General features: G+C 37.0%; 1 protein-coding gene across 1 annotated transcript in view; it reads right to left on the minus strand.

Moving 5' to 3' along the window:
• CRB1 (crumbs cell polarity complex component 1) overlaps nt 1–22,819 on the minus strand; it is a 197,450-nt gene extending 174,631 nt beyond the window's left edge. The window contains exon 1 of the mRNA XM_077775117.1: nt 22,750–22,819. Within this exon, the coding sequence (XP_077631243.1) occupies nt 22,750–22,819 (70 nt within the window). The remainder of the gene's footprint in view (nt 1–22,749) is intronic.
• Between the last annotated feature and the right edge of the window lie 306 nt (nt 22,820–23,125).

A 23,125-nucleotide genomic window follows, 5' to 3' on the forward strand; every position in this document is an offset into this window, starting at 1 on the left:
TTGCCTTTGAAGAAAAACAAACAGTTCTATCATCATGCTTGCTAGAATATTATCCCAGGTCTTCCGGGCAGAGCTGCCACTTCATCTGCCTACTTCCAAATCCAAGTTATCATGCATGTCTATCTGATTGGCAGAATCTAGGTTTCACACCTGTGTTCTAGCTATCAAGAAATCTGACTTTTATCTTGAGAAGATAATACCCAATGGGAATTTGCTTAAATATAAAAATGGTTTTCAAAAATTGTTGGGTAGCAAAACTCATGTAATTCTGCGCAAGCCTGCTGGTCATCAACATGCACCATTGTTTCATATGTAAACTTCAAACATAAAATAAATCAATAGACTCCCACCTAATATAATAAAACTCTTCATCTTAAAAAAACAAAACAAAACAAAACAAAACACCAGGACCCTTTCCCCTCATATGCTCATTATTATAGATGTTAAATACAAAGTGGAGACCAGACATGGAAACTCCCTGAGCGAGAAAAACCACATAAATGAAACTTAATTTAACTCATTCTGCAAGACAAGTGAAACTTCAGTTATTTCTTGTAAATGTCTCTGATAATCATAGAAGAAAATTAAGTCATCCGCCTAAACATCATGCAAGATAATAATTTTTAACCAATCCCCTGCAATCTGGAAACCCCCACTGAAATAATCAACCATTGTAAAGGTTAAACAACGTCCTCATTTTCACTTTATAAGCCTTCCTGTAATATCATACCCTTGAGATTCATATCAGTATTTAAATTTAAAAGCTCCCAGTCTATGAACTGTTCCTATATGTACCATACACTCTTACTAGGTACTATTTATTGATTTGGTGCTTTTAATTTTCCTATTTCAAGATTTTTGCCACAATATTCTCTAATTCTAGGATCTCTGATTGTAGTAGTTATCTATTGTCATATAACAAATCACCTTCCAAACTTAGTGGCTTAAAACAACAAACATTTATTAATGTGTAGTTTCTCTGTGTAAGTAATCTAGGCACAGTTTAACTGGAAATTTCTGTCTCAAGGTTCTTTATGCTATTACAGTCATTCTGTTAGCTCGAGTTACACTGCAGTCTCATCTGGAGCCTTAACAAGGGGACAGTCTGCTTCCAAAGTCATCGGTATAGTTTTTGGCAGGTTAGTTCCTTGCATCTTTGGGTTGAGGGCCTCAATTCAGCACTGGCTGTTAGCCTCAGGCAACTCTGCCATAGGACCCCTCCATAGGGAAGATCACAATATGACAGCTGGCTTCCCTCAGAGCAAGCAAACAAGGGAACGAGAGTAAGCATGCCAGGTGGAAGCTACTGTTTTTTTTCTTATAATCTAGTATCAAAAGTGACATCCCATTAGTCTTGTATTATTTATAATAGGAACTAAGTTCAGCCCATAGTCAAGGAGAAGGGGCTTCACAAGGGCGTGAATACCATGGGTGGGGTAGGGGAGATCATTGTGGGCCATCTTAAGGATGCCTACTACACTGAACATTTCTTTCCATATCTAGTCAAAATTTTATCTTGACATTTTATAACCTATGAAATAACTATAATATTAAACATCAATAATATTCCAACATAAGATAGGACAACAATAGGAAAAGACAGAAACAATTTTGTATGGAGTACCATGATATGACTATAGCATTTAGTAGTCTATGGGTTGTGTTGCTTTGATAACTATGGTGGGTAGGAGAAACAAATCCAAATGTAGAATAATTTTCCAATTCAATTGGAATAAATTACATACCCTCTATATTTAAGGTGTTATAATAAACCTGCCACAAAATTACTCACTAGTTGTGTATTTACTCAAGGGGAAATACTCTGATTCTTGTCATTGTTCCTCTCTACGTCATATGTCTTTTTCCTCCCCTCTGGCTGCCTCTAAGATTGTCTCTGTGCCATTTATTTTGAACAACTTGATTATGATGTGTTTTTGTACTTTTCTTTATGCTTGGGATATGTTTTGGGTCTTTTGTTTTTGTTTTTGCAAAGGAGAAGGGGGTATGGGGTGCTTTGAGGGTTTTTATTGTTGTTGTTTGTTTTGGTTTCTTTTGTTTGATTTGTAGGTTTGTAGTTTTTATCTCCTTAAGAAGTTTGCCCATTATTTCTTCAAATATTTTTTCTCCTAACCTCCTTGTTCAAGGACTCCAATTACACCTATACTAGGCCTCTTGAAGTTGTTCCACAACTTACGGTTGCTCTGTTTTTAGGTGTGATTTTTTTTTTTTTAGCTTATTTGTTTGTTATACTTTGTTCTGTTTTTAATCCTAATTTCTCTGTAGTTTAATTTTTGGATAGTCTCTATTGATATGTCTTCATTTCACTAATCTCTCCTTTAATATCTAATTTCTCATGAATCCCATCCAATGTACTTTTCACCTCATATATTGTTGTTTTCATCTAAGTTTGCTTTGAATCTTTTGTTTTATATCTACTATGTGTCTACTTACCTTTTAAAAACATCTATAATACAGTTATAATAATTGTTGTAATGTCCTAATCTGATAATTCTAATTTCTTTGTCAATTTGTGATCACTTTTGACTGATTTTTACCCTCACGTGTGTCTTATTTTCCTGCCTCTTTGCATGTCTTTTTCATTTGATTATAAATTTTATATTCTTAGGTACTGGTTATTTTTATATTCCTATAAATATTGTTGAGATTTGTTCTTGGATGCAGCTAAATTATTTAGAAATAGTTTGATCTATTCCATATTTGCTTTTAAGATTTGTTAAGCAAGACAAGAGTAAACTGAGTCTAGAGCTGATTATTCACCAATACTGAGCAAGACCCTCTGTTTACTCTAGCCAATATCCTGTAAATCATGAGGTTATCTAGTTTGGCCAGTGGGAATAGGTACTGCTCTCAGCCCTCTGTGAGTGCTAACCCCCATAATCTCTAATCATTTCAGGTCATATCCTTTCCCAAGTCTTGGGAAGTTTCATCACATGTATGAGATGATCAGCACTTAGCTGAATACTCAAGGGAAGCTTCTGCAGATCTCTGGTATTCTGTCTCTGTACAGAAATCTCCTCTAGTACTCTGTACTGTGCATTCTTTGGGTGTCCTCAAAATTTGACTTTGCCCCTTCAATTCAGTAACTTACTGAGCTCAGCCCAGGTGCATCTTTCCTATGCCGTTGCCTGGAAACTTTCCCAGCATTATAAACTCAGGCAATTGTAAGGCCCACTTTATTTGTTCCCCAGTACTTGGGGACAACTGTCCTTCATTACCTAATAGTCCACATCTTGAAAACCATTGTTTCATATATTTTGTCAATTTTTTGTATGCTTCATTCAAGAGGGTAATTCCAGTCCTTGTTATTCCATTTATTCAGAAGTGGAAGTGTCCTTCAGAATATGACCTTTAAGTGCAACGGATTGCTTTTCATTCTTACCTAAATTGTACAGCTAAGAAGGAGAGCAATTCCAGGTAGATAACTTGATAACTTAGTTGTATTCCTTTTTCCTTCTTGAACAGAATGATTCTTTTTTTTGTTTTTTCAGGTCAGCCATAGGTAAACTGAGCATGAGTGAATGTTGCATTGTTACTGCCTCCAACAGCTTTCTTCAATACTTCTGCCCTTACGGTAAGAAGTCAGTGTACCCATTCTGCATTAGGGTCAGTGAGGATCGCTATTACAGGGTCCACTAGAACCAATTTTTCATGCTTAAAATGTTTTCTAGACTCTTTCACAGTTGATATATTTAGGTCTTCTTTCTTCAAGTCTCTAAATTAGTGAACTGAAAGTAAATCTATGTTGATGAATTGATGGATTAATGTAGAATTGTCTTTTAATAAATGAACCTTCTGTACAGTATTAACTAACAAAAGCAACTATAAAGAGAAAATTTTAGGTACTGCAGTAGACTATTTGGATTTATTAGGCTAGTTACAGTAGGATGAAGGTATTCAGTAGTTCAAAGGGCTAGAACCACCTATGTTATATCCTCCCAATTTAGAGTTTATCAAATTGAGCTGCTTTATTATCAAATTCTGCTTTTCTGTTTCTAAAATATGACTATATCACACAATAATCTATCAACCTAAGTTTGCTTTGAGACTTCTCTGATATTTGTGAACTTTTATTCATAAATGTCTAATACTCCATAAGAAGACAATTAATAGAATTCAAAGTAGTTTTCCTTTTACCCTTGAACCAGAAACAAAATTATTCAAATGCTTAAATAACCAAATCAAATTTTAATTATTTCTGATGACTATATGGCTTTGCTTGAAATTACAGACATAAACAACTTATAAAATTATAATGCAAAAAATGAGAACTGTGTCAGTTTTTTTTAATTTTAAAATATTTTTATTTACTTTTGAGAGAGAGACAGAACACAAGCAGAGGAGAACAGAGGAGAGGGAGACACAGAATCCAAACCAGGCTCCAGGGTCCAAACTTTCAGCATAGAGCCCAATGCAAGGCTCGAACTCACAAACTGTGAGATCATGGTCTGAGCCAAAGTTGGACACTTAACATACTGAGCCACCCAGATGCCCCAAGTGATTTCTTCTTAAAGCTGGATGGTACATTAGGAGGTTATCCAAGGTATCCTGTGGTCTTCAGGCATGAATAACCAATGATAATGCTGAAGATTAATTCTAACAAAACACTATGACGTCACAGCGCTGGCTATGAAGTCCTAGAAGTACACACAGACTCAAGAAAATGTGTGTGTGTGTGTGTGTATGTGTGTGTGTGTAATATTCTCCTCTAATTCAGAAAATAACCAAAATTAAATTAGTAAGTATTAAAAATTATAATTTATTGAGAGGGTTTCAATTCTATATAGATGATTCTCATTATTTAATCAGCACGTGTCTTTCCCCTGATCACCTTCCTGCAGTGAAAATAGAAGACGCTTTGGGGTGCCTGGGTGGCTCAGTCAGTTAAGCGTCTGACTCTTGGTTTCAGCTCATGTGACAATCTCACAGTTACTGAGTTTGAGCCCCACATCCAGCTCTGTGCTGACAGTGTAGATCCTGCCTGAGATTCTCTCTCTCTCTCTCTCTCTCTCTCTCCCCTTGTCCCTCCCATGCATGCTCGCTCTCTCTCTCTCTCTCAAAATAAATAGGTAAACTTAAAAAAAAAAAAGAAAGAAAGAAAATGGGAAGAGCTTTGTCTCCTGAGTCACGTGCCTGTGCTCCACCTCAGCGCAGAATGTTTCACCATACCAAGGGCTACTTCTGACTTTGCTGTCAGTCACCACCTAAACTTCTGGACCATGATCTCTCAAAAATCTCCGGTGTTCATCACACTGGCCTCAGCAGACAAGCAAACCTGAGTCACACTATATCTATGTGCTCAATTTCACCATTATTTACCATTCCACTCCCCAAGGCTGTAAAAGTAATAAAATCTCACAGAAGTTTTGGAGAAACAGAGAGACCTTAAAATGTAGTAATATAGATGAGTTACAATTGAGAATTTGACATTTTTGTCCCTAGTCCTTTGTACATCCCTCAGAGAGGAATGTTGCACTGGCGATTTTCTCTGGAGGTATCAACCTTTTGCCAAGTTGACCAATCTCTTCCCTCATCCTCTATTTTTCCCACGGTCTCTCTTTTTTTTTTTTTACTCTCTGACCCCCTCCCCCCAGATTCATGGTCATTTATTATTAAAGGTAGTTTAGCTATCATTTTCTTGCACAGTCTTCTTAGAAGCCATGCCCTTGCCTTTTGCCTTTTCACTTCCTCCAATTATCTCAACTACCATCTAGTAACTTTCTACTCCAGGGGGGATTCAGTGTGGATAGGAACAATCCTTCACTGTTTACTGACTACCTCACATTTCAATAGACTTCATCTCCAACCTATTTCAATAACTAGCTCTCAAGAATACAATTTGTCACCATCCCTTAATCCCTGACACTGAATTTTTAGTCTTCTATGATAATTATTAAGCTGCATCACAATATGATTTGGAAGACAGAATAGGTTTAAATTTTATTATATGTGGAAGCATTGAGACAGATACATAGGGAGACCCAGTGATTTTAGCAATAATCATTCCAAAAAGCTGTCAGTGAGGAAAAGTTTCCGACCAAGCAGTGGATCCCCTTGTTCTCTTTCTAAAACAATTATAGTATTATAATAAACACTTGATCTATAATCTTTTAAAAGGCAAATACAATGTTTGTAAGATTTTTATTTGCTTACTATGTGTCTCAGCCCTTTACATATTGGAAAAGAAGGGTTAACAGCTATTTCTTTCACCTTTTCTCTGGCGTCAGGCATGCCTGAAGATTTGATTTTTAGTCCTGCGGGGGCAACTCAGAGATAGTTATAAATTACCCATGTCAGATACAAGATAAATGAAAGGCCTGTGTATTGGACTAAGCACTTGAAGCTCATTGTCAAATTTGTTTAATGAGTGACTGGAAACTAGTGAAATGGAGGGGCCCTGGAAAGTGAGGGTTAGTCACATAGACCTGAGGACATGAGACTAAACAGTTATATGCATATGGCTTGAAATAAAAGCTGAAGGGACCTCATAGTTTATGTCTCCCTGAGCTGAAGTTGTATCCAGTCAACTTTGTGCCTTGTGACTGCACACACCCAGTGTGCAGGATGATTGGGACATCCAAAGCTGTACTTAGGGATCATGAGACCACTTCTTTGTTGTTATTGTGTGCCATGATGCACTTTAGTGCTTGATGAAGCCTACTGTGAATCTTGAGTTTGACTGTCAATCTGAAATTAAGACCACAATTCTTGGTAAAGCAGAGTGGGTGTCACACATACACTATTTTATTTAATCTCACAATACTCCAATGCAGTTAGAAATAATCACAATTTCCATTTTTCAGATGAGAAAAAACAGAATTTAAGTGAAATGGGTCAGGGTCACAGAGCTCATAATTGAAATGAACTATTTCTCATTTCTTACATATTTCCAAAACTGAGTTCTCTCTGAAAAGCATATATTTTCAGCATCTTAGAAAATATTTACTTGATATTTTTGTCTATAAATAGCTGATTTTCTTAGCAGGAGCTCTGTGACTTAAAATTTATTGTTAGATGTGCGCCTGGGTGGCTCAGTCGGTTAAGCAGCCAACTTTGGCTCAGGTCAGATCTCACAGTTGGTGGGTTCAAGTCCCACATCGAGCTCTGTGCTGACAGCTAGCACAGAGCCTGGAGCCTGCTTCAGATGCTGTGTCTCCCTCTCTCTGCCCCTCCCCCCTCATGCTCTGTCTCTCTCTGTCTCAAAAGTAAAATAAACTATTAAAAAAAATTATTGTTAGAGTAACCTATGTTATTTTTAAATAAAATTTAGTATCAATAATATTCTATTTTATGATTATTAAAGATTTTTGCTTACTTTTTTTCCCTACATCACATACATGTTATACCTGATACATACTTTGACATTCTGTATTTTTTTTTCACTTATATTTTTGGGGAGACAAAATTTAACTTTTTTTGAGAAAGAGAGAGAGTATGTTCATACGCGTGGGCATGCGCAAGCCAGAGAGGTGTGGAGAAGGAAGGGAGACAAAGAATCCCAAGCAGGCTCCATGCCCAGTGTGAGTCTGTTCCTGGGGTTCCACCACCCCAAGATCATGACCTGAGCCAAAATCAAGAGTCAGACACTTAACTGACTGAGTTACCCAGGCACCCCAAAATTTACCTTTTGAATAAGTGTTGATATCCTTTTCCCTTTTCCTTGCCCTTTAGGGTAAATTTGGTTTTATTTGGTCATCTTTCCTACTTCTTCCTCAACCTATTTGAATCATTTTATCCTTGCTAGCTTTATTCCTGGGCTTTTCTGATGCAAACTTAAAATAATGGGGAAAGAGAGAAACTCCTATTTTGTTAAACTGAGTCCCATGGGTGGTACCCAGGAATAACTGAATCATAACATTTGGACTTGGAACCCATAAAAAATCCACCACTTAAATCACCCTCTATGTGTTTATTTTACACACTGGGTAAAACATTACTGTACAAAGTCCTCACTGATTAGTATAATTTATGAAACACGACTAATATATGCCATAAAATAGCAAAAGCAAATAGAGTTAAATAAAAAATTCAGTAAAATATTTGCAAGAAAAAGAACATGAAAGGTACTCTTCATTTAAAAACTAAACAGTCATGTTGATGGTAGGGATTACAATTGTCCCTAAGAATGAATAAGATGTATCTTTGTGATAATATCTTTGTGTATTCTAAGCAATTTCAATTTTAGAGGAAAAAAATGTTTACCTATTAGATTATCTATTAGAGTAAATAAAAATGTCTTAGAGAAGTGAGCCTGGTAGCATACATAGTCAATGTGATATTTGGATTTTGTAAAGCCAATTTATTCCTCAAGTTTATGGTTCTTTGAAATTCTATCATCATCTCACAACAAATTCTCTTTGAAGATATACAATATGTTGATATTTGAAATTATACTTGTAGCACATTCCCTGGTGATGAATGATGTGGGGAACAAAGGCAAAATAAATGTAGACAAACTTTAAGTTTCCTTACAACTTACAGCCTGTTGACAGGTCCTGGAGACAGGCAGGGTGAACTTCCTTCAGGAATTCAACTGCCTCAATGTTAATATTTTGCTAAAGGGAAAAGGCAACCTTAGCTTGACTCTAGCCTGACCTCCAGGATCCTCTAAGTCTTCTTTAACATATAAAAATCCCTTTGGAAACTTCCTTTATCTCTATGCCCCAAGATATATGTTAGCAATCATCCTCCAAACGTATGGCCTGCCTATATACCTCTGAAGGGTCTCATGACTAACATTTTATGAGACAGCAGCAAATGCCCCCTCAAGGTCCTGGAAACCTTGCTTCCAAATTCCTTAGAGACTCCCACTAGCCCTAACCCCCTCCCAACTTGAAAGTATATAATCAGTCGCTCCTCACAAACCCAGTGCGGCTCTTTCTGTCCCCAGGTTCTTTCCCTGTGCTTTAATAAAACCACTTTTTTTTTGCACCAATGATGTCTCAAGAATTCCTTCTTGACCATTCATTATTCCCCAACATTTTACATCAATGGATACATGATATATAATTTTTATTTAATATCTCTCTTTTTAAAATTCTTTAATCTTTCTTTATTTTTGAGAGAGAGAGAGAGAAACAGAGCATGAGGAGGGGAGGGGCAGAGAGAGAGAGAGAGAGAGGGAGAGAGACAGAATCTGAAGCAGGCTCCAGGCTCTGAGCTATCAGCACAGACCCCGATGCAGGGCTTGAACCCATATTTACATTAATGTTTTCCTTCATAAAACCAAAAGTCTAGATGCAGAGCTCACATGCTATGTCTATATAAAGGCTGTGTAATTCTGGGGGGACCAAAAGTTTTAAACTGTCCAGTGTTTAAAAGGTCTCACGAATACTGGATCAGTATTTCCAAATTCTGACTGTGTGATGTAGTATATTGAAAAGTACATTAAACAAACAAAAAAATTAGATATTTGAGTGAGCTATTTAGTGAGTAGCTTTAATTTTCTTCTCTAAGCTTTAGACTTCTATGCAAAATGGAATATTTGCCTTTTTCGTAACCTCAGAATTAAATGAGATAAACTATGTAAACTACTCAGGGTGACGCCTGACAAAGAGAAGACAGGTAAAGTGTAGTTGTATCTGACATGCAAGGAAACTAAGAATCACAGATTCCTGTGACTTAAAAATAAGATTCTAGAGATTTATTGGATCCCAGCACAGGCCATATGAGAATAAAAGAGTAGGGCTTAATAGGTTCCTTCTGCTTTTGACACTGAGTCCCTCAGTATGGACACATTTGCATTTCTTTTTGTTCTTCCAAGCCTAGAGAAACAGCAAGTTCCTGCAAACTTGCCTTAGTTGGAGGGCTTAGTTCAACGCTTCAGGAGGTTCCAGCAGCTAGTTGGCTGGCTGCTGCTGCTGGGCAGACTGGTAATTCATGCGTACGTACCCTGTTTTCCATGCTCCAGAGAGGGTTGCATTAAGGGAGCCAGAAGGCAAAGTAAATTAGATATAATGAGCTTAGTTAGGAGAAGAAAATGTCTATTTATTCCTACAATTATTTAAGTGTGTAAACAGGCAAAATAATTCTTTAGTTATTTTACAATTAGCTTAGGAGAAAATGTAGAGATGTAATCAGTAAGGTAACAGACTACAGAGGCTTCTCTTAAGGCTTTTCATCTGTAAAGTATTAACTGAACATGAAGACCACTGCTGAGCTAGCCCCATGCCTGAGCAAGCCTCTGTAAGCAAACCCAAACCTACACTGGAATGCCTCAAAGTAAAGAAATCAAAACCTGGGGTGCCTGGGTGGCTCAGTTGGTTAAGTGCTGATTTTACGTCATGATCCCACAGTTAGTGAGTTCGAGCCCCATGTCATGCCCTCTGTTGTTGGTACAGAGTCTGCTTTGGATCCTCTGTCTCCCTCTTTCTCTGCCCCTTCCCCCACATTCTCTCTCTCTCTCTCAAAAATAAATAAACATTTAAAAAAAAGAGAGAAATCAAAACCTAGGGACCACCAATCACAAACAGCCAACTGGGTTTTCCTAAATAAAGGCAACAACTTAAGGTGTTAGCCAATCAAACCATTTCCTTACTTTGCTTCCACCTGGTTTCTATATAAGTCCTTCCCCTAGCTCTTGTCAGGGAAATGCTCCCAACCATTTCCCATTTGGCACTGCCTGATTCAAACAGATTTTCCTAAAATAAAACTTTTATTTGTCATAGTTGATCTTTTAACAACACTTCTTATAATAGTGCATTTGATGCAATTTTTTAGGCATTGATACTTAAAATGTAAAGCCTTGCCTTTTATTTCTCTTCTCTTTTATTACCTAACCTCTGGTAGAGGTGTGTGACATTGTGATATGTCTTCATCCATAGTTCCTGGCCCCTAGCTCCTAAAACTCTTGTAATTTCCTAAGAGCCATCAGAGCATGTTTTTACAATATTTGGGTTTTTGTCCTCAGTTCCTGAAATAGTTCCAAAGTGATAAAGTTGAAAGGAGTGTCCTGTTAAATCATAGTAAGCCCTCTAAGCACACCAGTGTTTGTTAAGTAGGTGATTTTTGGAAAGCCCCTGGATAACCACGGGGTGGGGGCTAGTTGCCCAGGGAACCAACTGTGTAATTAGATGGTTGGAACTTTCAGCCCCATCACCTGATCCTTGGGGGAAGGGAAAGAACTGGAGGTTGATTAAATCACCAGTGGTCAATGATTTAATTGGTCATGACTATACAATGAAGCCTCAATAAAAAACCCTGATTGAAGGGGTGTGGAGAGCTTCCGGGTTAGTTAACACGTGGAAATTCCCGGAGAGGGCACGAAAGCTCTGCACCCTTTTCCATCTTGCATATCTTGCCGTATGCATCTCTTCCATCTCTGACAGAGTTGTATCCTTGTATGATAAATCGGTAATCTGGTAAGTAAACTGTTTTTTTCTGAGTTCTGTAAGCCACTCTAGCAAATTATCAAGCCTGAGAAAGTAGATGTGGGAATTTCTGATTTATAGCCAGTCTGGTGGAAGCACGAGTGACAACCTGGACTTGCAATTGGTGTATGAAGTGGGGATAGTGTGGTGGGTGGGCTTGTGGGACAGAGCCCTTAACCCGTGCAGTTGGCACTGACCGCAGGTAAATGGTGTCAGAACTGAACTGAATTATAGGATGCCCAGTTGGGATCCACAGAAAATTGGAGAATCACTTGGTGAGGGAAAACACACACATTTGATGGTCAGAAGGTTTGTAGTGTTGGGTGAGAATAAAGTAGTGAGTAGAGGGAGAAACAGCTTTTCCTTTCAAGGCTCTCGTGATAAATAAAGATGAAGAGAAATAGTAATTTATAATATACAAACTGGGTGTGCTCTTCCCCAAATTCGAACTGAAATTAACATCAAACTATAATTTTATTAGAGCCAATTATTAAGCTTGCTCTGAAATAATTGTATTCCCTTCAGAAAACATTTCTTTGTATCACAAGACTACTTTGACCTTTTGACCTAAGTTTTTATCTCTACATCTGGAAAGACTGCCCAGATCAATGCATAGACACCTGGCAATATCTCAGAGTGTAATTATTTCCTTGAACATCTGTCCACTGCACTGTAGTATGGACATTCTTGGAGAATAATGGTCTTTTCTATAGTCAATACCTAACTCGTAGGTAATTGCTTAAAAAATATTTGTTGAAATGTTTGTCAATATGATTTAAATAGTATTATTCATTATTCATTCACTTTAAATATTCATCCCCAATGGTTATTTAAATAAAGTTGTTTAGAAATATCTTCCTGCGGCCACTGGGTGGCTCAGTTGGTTGAGGGTCTGACGCTTGTTTTCCACTCTGGTCACGATCCCATGGTTCATGAGTTTGAGCCCAGCATCAGACTCTGCACGGACAGCATGAAGCATGCTCAGGATTCAGTCCCCTCTTTCTCTGCCCTACCCCTACTCATGTGCACATGCTCTCTCTTTCTCTCAAAATAAAGAAATAAACTTTAAAAATATATTTAAAAAAAACAGAAAGGAAATATCTTCCTGAAAGTTGGAAACAAGAGAAAAAATGAAGTAAACTCTAGTAATGGTTTCAAATATTTTCTGCCTTAATACATTCCTGGTCCAATGACATCAGGCTTAGCCACACGACCTGCTTTGGACAGTGAAATATGAGCCAGTGACGTAAGCCACCTACAAGCTAAAGATTGAGAGCCTTTACATGTTTCTATCATTGCTGTTTTCCCTCTGTCATGAAAGCAGCATTTTTTGGAAAGGAACTTCCCCTTCCACTTATGCCCCAAACAAAAAAGCCACATAGCGTTGCAGTCAAACTGTACTGTGGGAACAAAATATAAATCTTTTTTGTTCTAAACCACCAAAATGTTGAGTCTGTTTGTTACTGCAACGTAACCTAGTGAAAGCCAGTTCATAGGGGGTGAGATTACTAAAAATACTCATAAAACTCTATGATTCAATCATTTAAAATAATCACAGAATTATAAAATGTAGATCTCAAAGGAAACTTGGTCATTATATAATCTAACCCCCCTCACTTTACAAGTGAGCAATTAGAGACCTATCAGCTTCAAAGATGCATTCATGGACAGGCAACTAACTGCTGGACCAGGGCCTGAATCTGAATGTTCTGCCCCTACTTATTTAAAACTTGATGAGAAATTAAGTAATTATCCTTCAACTACATTTATGAGGAAGGATAACTAAAATTACAGAAATAGATGAAATCACAGTAATTCATTTACTGTATGAAAAAATTATTGCTGCTAACTTACAGTTGATTTTTCCAATAATTATACTTGATTTGCTAGGAACTACTTTCATTCTTTCTCCTTGTGCTCAACATTACAAATCTGAGGCCAGCTGACCAGGCCATTACTTGTTGAATAGACTTGGTCTCTGTGTGACGCAGACTGAACTGTACTGAGGCTGAACCATAAACGCAACCTCATTAGCCGCCTGCTCTCACTAATTTGCCTAAAGTAGACTTATTTTAAAGGGTCACAGAATTTTGAATGTAGAGAAAAGAATTATTCATTTGGAATTATTGGGACAATTATGTAAAGTACCAAAAGGACTACAGGGAGATTAATCTAGGTTACGTATGAGCATTCATGTCGCTACAGAAATTAGTCACTAGAGTGGGATAGCAGTTGAAACTGTAAACATTTTTATTTTGGAAAAGTTATAAAGATGAAATGGATACGTGGTTATCTAGGAATAATTAAAAAAAAACACTTCTGATTTGTGACATTTGCCAAAATCTCTGTGATGTAATTACTTCCACCATCACTCATTGTAAGCTAGAGTACTTTAGTAATGGACTTGCAAAATTCCTGAATGTTTGTTTACCTTGTAGCTTTTGTGAGCTAGGATGAGTTTTAGAACCTGAAAGACCTGAGTTTAAATCTTCATTTATCGCCTCATAACTGTGTTTTAAATAGTTCACATGAGCTATCTTGGCTTCCTGTGTCTTAATTGGCTTAATAATAACTTACTGTGAGGGTCACTATAAGAATAGACACAGATAATAAAACTGCTGGTACGCTTCCTACTACTTTGCTCTATTTTGCTTAATCCACTCCAGCGGTGTTGAACGCTCTGCAATATCCCAGATATTATAGGCACATTCCTGCCTCGGGACCTTTGTACTTAACCTTTGTACTTTACTGTTTTCTTTGCCAAAATATTATTCACTTAGATATCCTTATGGCTCACCTGCTCTCTGTCTCTCATCCTTTGCTTTTCTCCAAAGCACTTATTGCCAGCTCACAATTAACATTGTGCTTATTTATTTGGTTTTTGTTTCTATTCTCCCATTAAAACATAAACTTTACAATAGCATCGATTTGGTCTCTTTGTTGACTACTGCATTCTCAGAGCCTAAAACAGTATCAGCCACATAGACTTAATAAACATTTGTTGAATAAATGAAGTGATTGAATAAAAAACTTTTAATATTTATTAATTATCCTATCCTGAGGCTAGGGACAACTAATCTTACCTTGATTTCTATCTAGAACCAATAAACTTTCTGTTGCAGCCAGCTAAAACCAGTCAGCTCTAAATAGTCATGCCCATTCCTACCATAGTGTCTTTTCTCATTCTGTGCCCCTTTGACTGTTATTATTGACTTGAATTTTCCACTTACTAGAACTTTGCTGAGAACAAAGCTAGGGAATATATGACAACCTACCTAACACATTGCTATAAAACTTTGGAGAAGTCCCTGCTTTTTATTATATTGGGAAAGAAATTCTAGAAGATTGATTAAAAAGCATTAATATTGTCAACAAATAGCATCTAAGGGTGCCTGGATGGCTCTGTTGGTGAAGTGTCTGGCTCTTGGTTTTGGCTCAGGTCATGGTTTCATGGTTTTGTGGGTTTGAGCCCTGCATCAGGCTCTGCACTGACATCGTGGAGTCTGCTTGGGATTCTCTCTCTCTCTCTCTCTCTCTCTCTCTCTCTCTCTCTCCCTCTCTCCCCCCCCACCCCTATTTGCACTGTCTCTGTCTCTAAATAAATAAACTTAAAAAAAATTTAGGGGTGCCTGGGTGGCTCAGTCGGTTAAGCATCCAACTTCAGCTCAGGTCATGATCNCTATTTGCACTGTCTCTGTCTCTCTCTAAATAAATAAACTTAAAAAAAAATTTAGGGGTGCCTGGGTGGCTCAGTCGGTTAAGCATCCAACTTCAGCTCAGGTCATGATCTTGCAGTTCGTGGGTTCAAGCCCCGTGTTGGGTTTTGTTCTGGCAGCTCAGAGCCTGTAGCCTGTTTTCGGATTCTGTGTCTCCCTCTCTCTCTGCCCCTCCCCCACTCATGCTCTGTCTCTCTCTGTCTCAAAAATAAATAAACTATTAAAAAAATATAAATTGGATCTAGAGCTAGATGACTGAGTTGCTTTCCTTCTCTAATTTCACTGTTATGGCAAAAACATAAGAGGAAAATAAAGAATGGTATGTTAATAAACACAACAAATAATGCATGCATGACAAAGTAATTTATAATCAGTGTTTTGTTAATAATAATGGTAGTATTTTCGTGCCCCAAGTAACAAATACAGTTTCTGAAAAAAAGGCAGGTTAAAGTAATGAACACTTATTTAGGTAAAAGAGCTAACCTTATTTGTCCAAGAAAATATGGAGACACATTTATACCCAATCCTAGTGCAACTCTCTATATTAATCAGACTCCAACTTAATTTCATAGGGCAAATCTATGTGGGAGAAAATTGCTTTTTTTTTAAGTTCTTTTAATGTTTATTTTTGAGAGCAGGGGGAGGGAGGAGCAGAGAAACACACACACACACACACACACACACACACACACACAGAATCCGAAGCAGGATCCAGGCTCTGAGCTGTCAGCACAGAGCCTGACATGCGGCTCAAACTCACAAACTGTAAGATCATGATCTGAGCCGAAGCCAGAGGCTTAACTGACTGAGCTACCCAGGTGCCCCTGTAGGAGAAAATTTCTGAGCACTCAATTTAAACCAAAAAGTTGAATATGTAAAAGGTGGGGATAATGTAAAGAAAGATGAAAAATAAGAGCAAAATATGAGCATACTGTATTGACCACTTGCCATGTTTTAAAAATCCTTTTATAACTCAATTTGCATGTGAAGTTACTTTTACCCCATAAAAGTGGGATTAATCAAGTAATTTCATCATGTATGAGAGTTTTACTCATAGTAGAACTATAGGATGAATTGTGTCTTCCGAGAAGATATGTTGAAGCCCTAACTCCTAGGACCTGTGGTTGTGACTTTATTTGTAAACAAGGTCTTTGTAGATATAATCAAATCTAGGATTAGGATGGGTCCTCATCCAATATTATTAATGTCATTATGAGAAGAATAAAAAGATACATACAGACAAAGAGAGAACAAATACCTACAGACTGGAGTGATCAGCTGCAAAACCAAGGGATGCCCAGTACTGAAGACCAGCACCAGATGCTAGAAAGAAGAATTTCTAGGATTTCAGACTTCTAGCCTCCAAAACCATGAGAGGATAAATTTCTGTTGTTTAAGCCACCTGGTTTATGGTACTTTGCTAAAGCTGCCTAAGGAAATGAACACCCTAGCCAAAAACTGGAAGTACCCAAGATAACTTTCACTAGGTGACTGAATAAACAAACTGGTACATCTATACAATGATAAAAAAGAAAGGAGTCAAATCACAAAAAGACATGCAGGACCTTAACTGAATATTGCAACTGGAAAGAAGCTAGTATGATTTTGATTCCAGTTACATGGCATCTTGTAAAAGATAAAACTACAGACAATAAAATGATCAGTGGTTGCCTGGGGATTGAGACAGGAAAGAAGGGTCAAAAAAAGTAAAGCACAGGGAAGTTTTAGAGTAGGAAAACTATTCTGTAGAACACTGTAATGTATTGTCAAAACCTAAATAACTGAAGAGCACAATGGGAGAACCTTATTGTATGCAAATTTTAAAAATCATTAGAAGTTCAGGGGATCCCAGGAAGGAATGCAGAGTGGGACACAACAATCCAGCTGTACTACAAATGTATGAAACAATCACACGGAAGGAGGTGGGAGAAAAGGTGCTGGCATAACCAGCATCGGAAACAAGTAGAGTGTTAAGATTAAAGACAAAAGGAAATGTACATAAGTGCTATATTCAAACTGATAGTTATTTCTACAGGATTGTGGATTAAGAATCTGATGCTGCTATATACTTTATATACTCCTTAAACTATATTTCCTGAATTTAAATAAGTAAATGGATGGCAGATGGTAGAAACCAAATTTCTTACTATTTGAGTGGGAATTTACAGATAGGCAAGGGAAGGAAGCAAAAACAATCCATGTGATGATAAAGGTAGAGGCATTAATATTAACTCGTGTCTAACTTAATATGTACAAATGTACATATAGATATATTTATAAATATACACACACATATTTATACATGTTAATATGCTCTATCAGCTAAGTTGATCTAAACAAAAGATACCCCAGTGGCAGCAAACATACCTTACATTTAGGTCTTGGTTTGTATTGTTATACTCTTGTACAAAAGAACCAGGGCCAGTTGGAATAAGGGCTTAGGCTAGGGTTGGCACAGGAAATATACAAGATAAATCTGGAACATCTTGTAGAGCAAGAAAGGTAAGGTAGTTTTCAAAAAGCACATCACAGTGACATAAGCTAAGTTAAAAGAGTACAGGAACCAAGTGAAAGAACTCTGAGTGGCCAAAGCTGGGACAATTTCAATAACAAAGTAACATTAGATTATAGCCCAGAGTATACAATAAATAACCATGAGTCCATGCTGATATCAATAAATCTTTGAGGGGCACATGGGTGGCTAAGTCAGTTAAGAGTCCGATTCTTGGTTTCAGCTCAGGTCATGATCTCATGGTTTGTGAGTTCAAGCCCCGTGTTGGGCTTCACACTACCAGCATGGAGCCTGCTTGGGATTCTCTCTCTCTCCTTATTTCTCTGCCCCTTCCCTGCTCTCTCTCTCTCTCAAAATAAATTTAAAACTAAATATTTGAATAAATGTTTGGATAAATAAATGGAGAAGAAGAATCAAATCTCCCATGCAGAGTAATCCTAAATAATTTATGTAGATATTCTGTCCTCTGAGGTGGGGAGCAGAACTCCCCACTCATTAGGTGTGGGCTGTGCATAGTGACTTCCTTCCTGAGAGTATAGATAAATACCACCTCCCAGGTGATTAAGGTCAATATCAACAGTTAGAAACCATGTTGGTTGTACATATTGGTTGTACATGAAAATGATGCTTTAACTCTTTAGTTTTCCTCTCAATGACCAATAACTCCAGTCTTACCATGAGAAAAACATCAAATTAATTCCAATATTGGAGGATCCTATAAAATACCTAATACCTTAAAAATTGTCAAGGTCATCAGAAATAAGAAAGGCCTGAGCATCTGCCACTGCTAGCAGGAAGCTAAGGATACAGGACAACTAAATGTAACTGGTATTTTGGATGGGATACTGGAGTAAAAATATATATATATATATCATGTAAAATCTAAGGAAATCTGAAGAAACCATGGACTTTAGTTAATAATATCAATATTGGTTCATTAATTACTGCAAATAGACCATACAGATGTAAAAAGTTAAGAGTTTAGGAAACTAGGTGTGGGACACAGGGGCCCCCTCTGTACCATTCTCTCAATATTTCTGTGAACTTAAAATTATCCTAAAATAATAGAACCAAAAAACAAGATAATAAAGCCTATTATAAAAAGGTTAAACAATGTAAGAATTTTAAAAACCAGGCAAAATTTAATTTATTTAATAACTATTCCATTAGTAACTACCCTGAGTTAACCCAGTTGCCTCCCACTGATTTAGAATATATAGTTTGCAAAACACCTATGATTTCTAGAGTCAAGCAGCACAATCTCATAAGTAAAAAAGAAATAAATCAACTCAAAAATAATAATTCTGAATTTTAATACCATAGAAGATAAATACAAAGTGCAATGTAAATACAGATTGCAAAGTTTAAGCGGGTATGAGCAGAGATGGTGTGAATGGGGAAGATTTATGCTCTTATTTTCATATTCTCAACGGAGAAATTGGGCTTCTTAGAGTTCCTATGAATTAGCAGTAAAGTTTAAAAGAGAACTAAGAACTTATTTTTCTTGTCCACTTGAATTTCAAAATATGGTATGTAATACCATTAATGATATTTTTGAAAATCACCAAAAATGAAAAAGGAATACAATTCTACCCCAAAATATGAGTCACCTAGAAGTTAAAATTAATACTACTCCCTCCATCTCTGTTTGTATAAGTATTTCTTGATAATGACATTAAGATTTGATATATCAGACCATTTCTTTTTAGATTCTATTTGTTCTTTATATTTGAAATAGATTGAAAGTAAAATATTCTTTAAAATAACTCTATTCAGGGGCACCTCAGTGGCTTAGTCAGTTAAGCATTCAACTGAGCTCAGGTCATGATCTCGCAGTTCATGAGTTCAAGCCCCATAGAGTGCTCTGCGCTGACAGCTCAGTTTTGGATTCTTTCTCCCTCTCTCTGCTCCTCCCCCACTCATATGCTCTGTCTTTCTCTCCTTCAAAAATAAATAAACATTAAAATAACTCTATTCAAATTCAGTTATTTAATAATTGCTGAAAGGTCCTAGAAGACTGGATAATACCCCAAAGTCATTGAAAGTTATTTAAATAGCTTTAATAATAGTTCTGTGGAACCACATTTTATTTAAATTCTTCACCACGCTTTGAAAATGGGTTAAAACAATTACTTTTAAATTAATCTAAATGTGGCATTTGCATAGAAAATATTCAATTTACCTCCAAATATATAAAAGACTAGTGAAATATTGCTATGAATGACTTTACTGATTCATGATTGCTTCATTGTAGTAGTTTCTTTAAAACCAACAGATTCATATATAAAGGTTGCATAGAGAATTATTACAAGGTGCTCTCATTATTTAAAGCAACCCCCAATAATGGACTATAGGAAAGTCTCCAAAAAAATTCTCCCTTGATACATCAGAAGCAAAAAATAATAGCTCTTTGCGAATTATTAAAATTCAGTTGATTCCATACATGAGAACCAGTTTTGCAAACTGTGGAACATATAAGAAAACAACTGGAAGAGTAATAGCAAATTCATTGCAACTCCATGTATAGGGGAATATCTACAAGCTCAGGAAGAGCAAGTGAATGTCACTTCTGTAACTCTGCACTAATACTCTTCATGTCCCACCTGCTCCTTCAAAAGGAAATAAAGGGTGTAGGACACTGGACAAACAATATAAATGGCATGCCCCTGGTAGGAGAGCAAGACATCACTTTTATAATATACATATTATATAAGTATATATATATACACACACATATATACATTATATATACTATATTATATATACTATATAATATATATATAGTTTGAAACCAAAGGTGACCCTTTTCTCTCAGAATATATTTCAAAATTCAAAAGGAAGAATCATTGATTCATATCACAAATATGAACCTAATAACTAAGATTTTCTGTGTGCTTATTACATTCTGAGCAGTGCGTTAATCCTCTTCCACATTATCATTTCAAGGGAATCCCTAAACTTAAGCTAAGAGCTCAGAATGCAGAGCCAGACCTTTGGGTTCCAGTCCCGGTGGCCATTCACTAGCAGCATGGCCTTGGGCTAGTAAATAAACCTGAATGTGCCTCAGGTGCCTCAGCTCTGTAATGGAGCCAACGACAAATTCTGCTTGATAGGTAGATTAAGTGTATTAAATGGGAATCATGCTTGCAGGACTTATATTGCTTACCTTCTCTCCTAAAGAATCCCTTTGAGGAGAGAAATGTTTATATTTTACAATTTTACTGATTCCTAGCATCATGATGTTCTCCGTAATGTTTTCAAGAAAGATTTATTGGGTCGTGCAGAACTGGTGATCACCTGCACTTCAAATAGGAAACTTGATCAATTACAGGCTCCTAGCATCCACCCAGACATACTAAATATCTGGGGCTGCACTTGAGAGGCTGCATCTTCAACAAACATTTCAGCTCTCTTATGTGCAACAAAGGCTGAGATACACCGATATAGCCATCTGAGTCTTGCTCTCTTCTATAAAATGTAGAAGATTACAATAGTATCTATTTGTAGAGTTGGAAGAAATAAATGGAATATATGGGACACCTGGGTGGCTCAGTCGGTTAAGGATCCAACTTTGGCTCAGGTCATAATCTCACGGTTTCTGGGTTTGAGCCCCGCGTTGGGCTCTGTGCTGACAGCCAGCTCAGAGCCTGAAGCCTGTCTTCAGATTCTGTGTCTTCTTCTCTCTCTGACCCTCCCCTGCTCATGCTGTCTCTAACTCTCTCTCAAAAAGAAATAAAACATTTAAAAAAAATTTTTAAAGAAATAAATGGAATATAGCTCATATAAAATGCTAATACATTAGACACTTCTATTAGCTATTGTTTTGTTCATTTGGCTGGAATATTTTCAAGAGTACCAAGAGATGCTATAAAATGTACTGTAAACTCACTTCACTTTGTATTTTATATCTTATTTCTTTTGTTCCTATTCTTCTCCCACCTGTACATCTCAACATACCATTTCTCTTTCTCACTTCCTATTGTGTAGAGCCCAGTTGAAGTTTCAAGGAGGATGAATAACTATTTAAATAGCAACTTTTTTCAACAAATACATTGCCAAAAAACCCCAAAATCCTGTGTGTGTGTACGTGTATGCACATACACGCACACATGTATATTACAATTGTGTAAATTTTACTGTTCATTTATTTAAAGTTTGACTTGGATTTTCTGTAACTGCCTTCAGCCACCTACCTATAAAACGGACTCCTATTTTCACCCAACCTTTCACATATGCTCAGATGGAAACAATATAAGTAACAATCTCACTGGAGCAGCTACAGAGGTGACCCAGATTACACAACACTGGGCATTAATGCCAAGTCGTCTTGTTCAATGGCAGCTACTCTGTACTTTGCCTTATTGATATTCAGACTCAAGAGACACAAATCACACAGCCCCTTTGACAAGCACACACTCTGCCTGTCTTCATTTGAAACGTATTCAATAGCTACTGTCCTTCATAAACACACAGCTGAGGCCATTCGGTCTCCTTTGATTTGCTGTACTGTGATACATCTGACAAAATTACTCCAGAAACATTACTTCTATTTTTATTTGGGGAACATCTGCAGAATATAGGATCTTCATTTATAAAGCAGAAATACACACAATAGAAAGGAAGCCCATTTCTCTCTGGCAAGAGATGCTTTGAACCATTATCCTTTGGGAAAAATTGAGACAATCCCCTTGATTATGAGAGCAAATGTGGCAATACAAAGTTCTTTAAAAGTGAAGATAATACACAGTATTGGGAATAAAATGCCTTATAGCTTATGATGAACTTCCTTTTAAAGTATATCAATTATAAAGTGCCAAATCTATTTTGTAAAAGTGTAACCACAACAAAATACCTTTTTTGCTACGTGGCCATTTCAGCCCCCTGCTCACCACCACTCAAAGGGTTATAAAAGAACATTTTCTGTATCTAGTTATTAGAAATCATAGAATCAGAATATTATTCACACTGACTGGTACTAATGACCTGTTTAACACAGGACACTTGCTTATGTCAAATTCTTTATACTTCTTTTAAGTGTTATATTTTGTAGCACATGCAACATTATCAACTATTTGCTAGAGATATTTGAAAGTCAGGAAAAGTGCCGAAAGTTCAATAAATGGAAAAGGCTTACTTTTTATGTAGGTGAGCAGTGAGAAACTGAGGTAGAAGATGAGAAGGTAGTTAATTTTCTTAAGTGCCATGGTCTTAGTCAGAGGACAAGCTCTGATGTGTTGCTGGTGGTCTCTCCGAGTCCACTCGTGACCCCTGTTTGACTCAGAAAGGAGCGGGTGCCCCAGAGCCTCTGGATGCCATCCCTGCCTCTGCCCCTCTTATAGCTACTTCCCAGGAAACACAGAGACTTAGATTCAAAAAGCAGTTGTGCTTCTAAGCATCTTACACTGCAGGATGGGGTGAGATTTCAAACCTGGTGCAGATTTTTTCGTGCTGGACTGGATTCATCTCCCCCGCAGGTCTTTTCAATAGTTTTCTTCCATTGTTATTGTTCC

This window comes from Crocuta crocuta, unplaced genomic scaffold (assembly GCF_008692635.1).
Source record: "Crocuta crocuta isolate KB4526 unplaced genomic scaffold, BGI_CrCroc_1.0 scaffold207, whole genome shotgun sequence".
In the NCBI taxonomy this organism is placed as follows: domain Eukaryota; kingdom Metazoa; phylum Chordata; class Mammalia; order Carnivora; family Hyaenidae; genus Crocuta; species Crocuta crocuta.